The sequence below is a fragment of the Lactuca sativa genome, chromosome 6, assembly GCF_002870075.4.
Source record: "Lactuca sativa cultivar Salinas chromosome 6, Lsat_Salinas_v11, whole genome shotgun sequence".
Classification (NCBI taxonomy): domain Eukaryota; kingdom Viridiplantae; phylum Streptophyta; class Magnoliopsida; order Asterales; family Asteraceae; genus Lactuca; species Lactuca sativa.
The window spans coordinates 53,244,012-53,251,311 of NC_056628.2; the positions used below are offsets into that span (position 1 = coordinate 53,244,012).

At 35.6% G+C, this 7,300-nt stretch overlaps 1 protein-coding gene across 1 annotated transcript; it reads right to left on the reverse strand.

Annotated features, from left to right (window-relative positions):
- Window positions 1–299: 299 nt before the first annotated feature.
- LOC111905412 (uncharacterized) lies at window positions 300–1,544 on the reverse strand. Its single transcript, XM_023901111.2, has 2 exons — window positions 681–1,544; window positions 300–629 (listed from the first exon to the last, which is right to left on the reverse strand). Exons 1-2 carry the CDS (start codon window positions 1,542–1,544, stop codon window positions 300–302), a joined length of 1,194 nt encoding a protein of 397 aa, XP_023756879.2.
- Between the last annotated feature and the right edge of the window lie 5,756 nt (window positions 1,545–7,300).

Here is a 7,300-nt window from a genome sequence, read left to right on the forward strand (position 1 = left end):
ACTAACATGGGATACTTACCACTAACACACCACTCCACATCATTATTTTTATTTTTTTTAATTCAAAAATACAATAAAATTACTTTTTTTAATTCAAAAATACAATAAAATTACTTTTTTTTAATTCAAAAATTAAAATAAAATTATATTTTTTATAAGTAAAAAGCATTCATTTTTTTTAAAACTATTTTTTCATTAATTATAAAAATAAAATAACAACTTTAAACTACATTACTTAGTTAATCTAGAAAACAAACATTACATTAATAAGAAAACGAACAAACGTACATATAAAAATCCTAATCGTTGTTCATGCTATGTTGGTACAAATGTTCCGTGACATCTTCTCGAAGATTGAAACATGTTTCACTGTTATGAATTTCAACAACTCGCTCCAAAAAAGCATTCGTTCCGGGTACGAACTTCTCAATTGGAACGACAACGTCGTTCGGATCATACGTGCAAATCGCTCGACCTTCATCTTCAATAATCATATTATGCATTATAATACATGCTAGGACCATTCGTTTAATTCTTTCTTTATCCCAGAGTCGTGTAGCATATTTCACTACATGCCATGTTTGCTTAAGGACTCCAAATGCCCTCTCGATATCCTGTCTCGCTGATTCCTGTTTTTTTGTAAAAAATTTTGTTTTTTCACTTCGAGGAACCGAATATGCCTTCATCAATGTAGAATAATCCGGGTATATCCCATCACCAAGGTAGTAACCATATTTGTACGCGTGCCCGTTTACCGTGAACGTCATATCAGGTGCTTTGCCGGTCCAAATATCGTTGAAAAGTGGAGACTGACCAAGAACATTAAGGTCGTTGTTAGACCCCGCTACTCCAAAAAAGGCATGCCATATCCACAAATTTTGAGATGAAACAGCTTCTAGGATGATAGTTGGTTCACCTATATCTCCTCGAGTGAACTGACCACGCCATGGAGTTGGACATTTTTCCCAAGCCACATGCGTACAATCTAGACTGCCAAGCATACCAGGAAATGCATGCCTCTCTTCATGAGCCGAATATAATCTCTCAATATCACGTTGAGTAGGTTTACGCAAACATTCTTTGTGAAAAACCTCATAAACACATGAAGAAAACCAATCTACACATTCAACTACGGTCCTCTCGGATACTTTCAAGTATTCGTCAGATGCATCAAATGCTATACCGTATCCCAAATACCTAAGAGCAGCCGCACATTTTTGTATACTACTAAAACCCATTCTTCCTCTAGCGTCGGGTTTTTGTTTGAAAAAATCATAACGATATTCTAAAGCATTACTAATACGTAAAAATATAGCCTTATTCAGACGAAAACGACGTTCGAACGAGTCGTCATTATAAATACAATTATCGGCAAAGTAATCACGTACCAATATGTCGTGTGCGGCTTGGCGATCACGATTGACGACCGCCATTGTACGCACTGCATTCGAACTTTCTTCGGCGTGAACGTGTTGCACAACATTGAAGAATGTCTCGACGAATTCTACGTCGTCATCCGAGTCAAAACTTTTTAAAAATTCCATATTTATTGAGGGATCCATGGGTGTAATAGAACGTGTATGTGTTTTGGTATTAGAAGTGTATTTATAATTGAGTTTGAAAAAAAAACGGCCAAAATAGTCGTTCAACGGCCAAAAACCAAACACCCAATGAAATGCATCGTTTGAATCCATTGTCCCGAACACGACTCACCACGAGCACGGACTACCACGAACCACCGGGACGGTGTGCACGTCCGTGGTTCGTGGACACCTCAACCACGAAATGCCTCGTGGATAGTATACCAGTCGGTCTTAGGGACGAACGGGTTCATTGTTGGATTTTTTACTAGTCCCAGATTCGTAACTTCCATAATCATTATATGCAAACCTGTGTTCGGGACCAAGTGCTCGCTGTTGGGTTGTTCAGATTTTGGAATTGATTCGGAGCGAACGATCTAGGAATCAGGATGGAATTCTGGTCTCGCACTCTGTTCCCCTACAAACGACAAAAGCGAATCTGTTCGGATTTGTGTTACGGAGATTCACTTTGGGCGTGCAATCGACGGATTCGGAACGAAAGGAGGGACTGGACTCGGATTCGGACTCAAGAACCTGTGACATGGATTCGCAACGAACGTCGATATGGTTTCGGGGTTCTAGTCGGCTCGACTGGGATTCGCAACCTACGCTCGGAATGAAACCTTTGATCGAGGTTATTGGTTGATTGGAAACGGTCTTTGGCCTTCATTTACGAACATTCTTCACCATTCCAGAGATTCTTTTAATCGTCAATATATTAGGGAGGAAGATAGTAATGTTTTATTTTTGGTCCCTCAAACTTCAACGATTTGACACTTTCGGTGTTGTTTTCACAGCTTGGCGATTATGCAAATGAAGGGGAATATGATGCAAATTTATTATTTTAATCCCCTAACTTTCAGCAATGTGACGGTTTCAGCCCATTTTTCGAAAAGCTTGCAAATTTAAGGGCTGGTGAATGGTTTTGATTTTTTTAATGCACATATTTTTTCGTGAGTAGAAAATTAAGGATTCCATCAAGTCTTGGCGGTTTGGAAAATCGTTTTTCGCAATAACATCAAATTTTTTCAACTCTTTCGGATTTCAAACTTCATTATTTATATCATTTTGCCGTGGGGGAGCACATTAATTATTTATCCATTCACGATTATTCTCATGACCATTTGAAGGTTTTATAATCACGTTTTTTTATTATAAATCGAGGGAGAATTTGATATGGCCATTCGAAATTAGATTTGTGACTTTTGATAAAGTTTGTGGTAGAATTATGAAGGTAGCTTTTACAGTAGCAATTCTTCGTCGAACTCTTCTAAGGCCTTGATATATCTCCGAATTCTTGTATTCTCTCAATCAAGTGGCGTTACGAATCTTAAAATTTAGGTTGTTACATGATACTTTTGTGGCTTATATGTGACAACCCGGAAATTTCTAGCTTGCATTCTTCATTTCCTATCAACAATAGACTCGTTTTGCTATCTTGTAGTACCATTTAGGGTCTATTGGAGCATTCCAAACATGTTATAATCAAGGTAGGAGTGTTAAAAAGGGTTAACTCGAAGTGTAGGAATCAAAACCGGGCCAAACACTCCAACACATGGAGTGTGCGGCTACACACTTGAGTGTGCGGCCACACACATGTGTTTGCGGCCTCACACCCTTCCCAACCGCACACTCCACCTATATATACCACACTTAGTCATTTTTGAACACTTCTTTCACTTCTTCAAGCATAGAACTCGAAATCCTCTCAAGTATCATCCATTCTCCTTGAAGATCTTCATAAAAGGTACCAAGAACACCAAGAACACCATCTGGCCGCACACATGGCAGCACACACCATTTGGCAGCACACATGTGCTGGCAGCACACTAGGCCGCATACTTGGCCGCACACACACATAGAGTGTGTATTTTGACCATACACTCCTTTGTAAAGCCTTATACCCCTTCATACAATCATATATGGTTGTAACACTTCAATATAAGTGTTTACTAGTCCCTAAGGTGGTCCCAATTCATTAATTAGTTGTTCATAACACTAATTATATTCATATATGTGTCAATATATGCTAAATAGGATTCGCGTGTGTACTCAAGCCACCACTTAATACTTAGCAACTGATCCAACATTTTCATCAGAACCACTCACTACAGGTGAGTTCATACCCCTTAATCAATGTTTTAAACTGTTTTTAAATGTTTTATGGGGGGGGGATACAGGTAGAATAATGCTAGTTATTATATCAATCACATGTGATTAATAAGCAGCATTCAAATGATTGGCTACTCATTAGCCATTTTACTAAACAGTTTCCTTCAAATGTCTTTCATAAACACTTTATGTGTTTAAAACGCCTTAGTTCTCTGTACATTTTACTCCGTATATTACTTTTCAAACTTATTTACAATTTTGTTTCAAACAAATGTTTCTTTATACTAAACCGGTTTACAAAACTTATTTATGCTTTTATATAATAAATTGCATGCCTCTATATGTATGGTTATATAAGAAATGTTTAAAAGACTTAGGAAGGCTATCCACCCTATTTCCTTTTTCTCGATTTGGATGTGGTCTGGTGGGATATCGGGTACCCATCCGAAGGCCGTTTAAATATTAGTTATATATCATGTGTGCATATATAGTCATAAAAGGTCCTTCCAGTTCATCCCATGCCCTTGGGTAGCAAGGGTATACATCCATGTTCATACATACTAGTTAGATAACTAGTAAACTACCATAGGGGTAGTTTAGGAAGATACTAGAACTATTATTAGAACACGATATCATACAAAGAGTCAGTTCATTGATGAGTCAATATTTGCTAGATAGAGAGAGAACACACGTTACAACTAGCACATGCAGAACAATTACATGAGTACATTTACATGAGTACGTTTACATGATTTCATTTACATGATTACATTTACATGAGTACAACTACATAGGTACATTTAGATGATTACATTTACATGAGTACAATTACATAGGTACATTTACATGATTACATTTACATGATTACGTTTACATAGATAATACATGGCGAGTTATCATTACATTTTATACGTATAGATTATGTTAGATAATCCTCAATCTTATCTTCACCTTGTGATACAATCACATAATCGACGAGATAGATTGGATTTAGTATCCTAGTACGAAAGGATACGTTGCGGGATTGACCATTCCTAGAATCTTTGTTAGCTACAGAGGTAAAAGCACATCCACGGATGTCAACGGTTGATACCATTACAGGTATACTTTAAGGGATTAACTATTCCTACACCCAGTTGTTAGCAACAGAGGTAAATGTACATCTACGGATGTCTTAAGTTAACACTGTTAGTACCCTAGTACCAAAGGGAAATACTTAGGTTGGTTATATTATTACCTTTATTTTGTGACTCATTCACATAACCAATGAGGTGAATTATATTTGAGTATCCTAGTACCAAAGGAAACAATTTCTTATAATAATAATAATAGTAACACAGTTAGGTCTTAGTAGAAGACTCCATTTTACAATAGTAGGAATTATAGGGATTCCTAGGGCTTCTCAAACATTTACAGTTGTTCTACAAACATTTTCATACTTATACGAGCTTTCTTTCAAAACAATGTCAAGTCTTAAATTACAAGTTTTACAAATTAAGACACTTTAATACTTATGATCTCACCAGCTTTAAAGCTGATACTCGCTTTCAAAATTACTTGTATCCTCAGGTCATCATAGACAGGTACCGATGCAAGGAGAAAGGAAGATGGAGCTTGTTCAAGACTTATCTTTCATTTTGATTTATGCTTTAGTGTTTATCAAAATTTGACAGAACACATTTGTATAATAATTATATTATTAATGAAATGGATGATGTTGTTGCTTGTTTACTACTTTACATTGTTGTTGATATTATACATGACGTCCTCCGCCCCAGAACGTTTCCGCCGTTCTTGGTTTTGGGGTGTGACATTATATCATTAGCTTATTTAAAGATCATTGTAACTTGGAGGGGGAGTTCTTCAAAGATAAGAAGTGATTTGTTTTCTTAATTTTGAAATGAGTTTTTATAGCGGGTTTGGCTTTCTTGAAGATCTTTGGGATTACATTAGAAAATGAAGTTTAATGACATTACTTCAGTGCTTGGTTTATATATATATATATATATATATATATATATATATATATATATATATATATATATATATACATATATATATATATATATATATATATATATATATATATATCCTAGAACCTGTTTTTGAAGACTATTGAAGAATCAAGATGCATGGATTGCTTCAAATATTCCTCGTTGCGAGATCATTTCTTATTTGCTAGATGCTTGTTTTGGAAGTTGAAGCCTTGTCTTCCATTCCATACTTTGAGGGGGTGATTGTAGGATTTCAAGGTACTCCATGTATTATGGCAATGGCCCATTTGATGAAGTGTAGGTTAAAAGCCCAAGACTTGTCTTTTCCCTATAAATAGTAATGTATTATTCATAATTAGGGGTTAAGAGTGAGGCAAAATGTTGCTGCCAAACATTCTGAGGTTTCATATGTAGAGTTAGATTTTTTAGTCTATTCTGAAAGTGTAATCTATTACTCATGTTTTGAATAAATCGAGTGATCATTTGACATATCTTCTTTATTGTGTGTGTTCTTATTTTCCACATCTTATTCATCAAATCACAATTAGGGTTTTAATCCTAACAATTAAGACATAGTTAATTGTCCTTAGTCCGAGAGTATGGATAGGACATAGTTATTTGTTAGTAATTTGGGAGTATGGATTAAGACATAGTTAATTGTCCTTAGTTCAAGAGTATGGATAGGACATAGTTATTTATTATTAATCCGATAGTATGGATTAAGACATAGTTAATTGTCCCTAGTCCGAGAGTATGGAATGGGCGTAGTTATTGATCAAGGAGTATGGAGCAGACATATCGGATCTGGGAGTATGGATAAGGTAAAGAGGTTAGTTTTAGATCCGGGAGTATGGATTAGACATACCATATCCGGGAGTATGGATCAGGTAAAGAGGTTAGTTTTAGATCCGGTAGTATGGATCAAGTAAAGAGGTTAGTTTTAGACCCGAGAGTATGGATCAAACATACCCGATCTGGGAGTGTGGATCAGGTAAAAAGATTAGTTTTAGATCCGGAGTATGGATTAGGAAAAGAGGTTAGTTTTAGATCTGGGAGTATGGATCAGGTAAAAAGGTTAGTTTTAGATTCGGGAGTATGGATAAGGTAAAGAGGTTAGTTTTAGATCCGGGAGTATGGATTAGGTAAAGAGGTTAGTTTTAGATCTGGGAGTATGAATTAGGTAAAGAGGTTAGTTCTACATCTGGGAGTATGGATTAGGTAAAGAGGTTGATTTTAGATCTGAGAGTATAGACCGTGTCGTTGTGAGGATCGACGGGGTGGGGTAAAGTTGCTTATATATGGTGAAATTGTATATTTTGTGAGTTCTAATATATATATATATATATATATATATATATATATATATATATATATATATATATATATATATATATATATATATGATATAACATTGTGGGATTGAAATCCCTAACCAGGTTCCCCGACCTGACCCACTCAATATATTTGTATCACAGGTATCGATACGAAGCTATATTACACTGAGAGATTAAAGAAGATTTAAATCACTAGTGTAAATGAATGTAAGGTCTATTTATGCTTATGTTTCTGTATTGACGATGACATCCCAAAGTTTTAATATAAACAAAGTATATT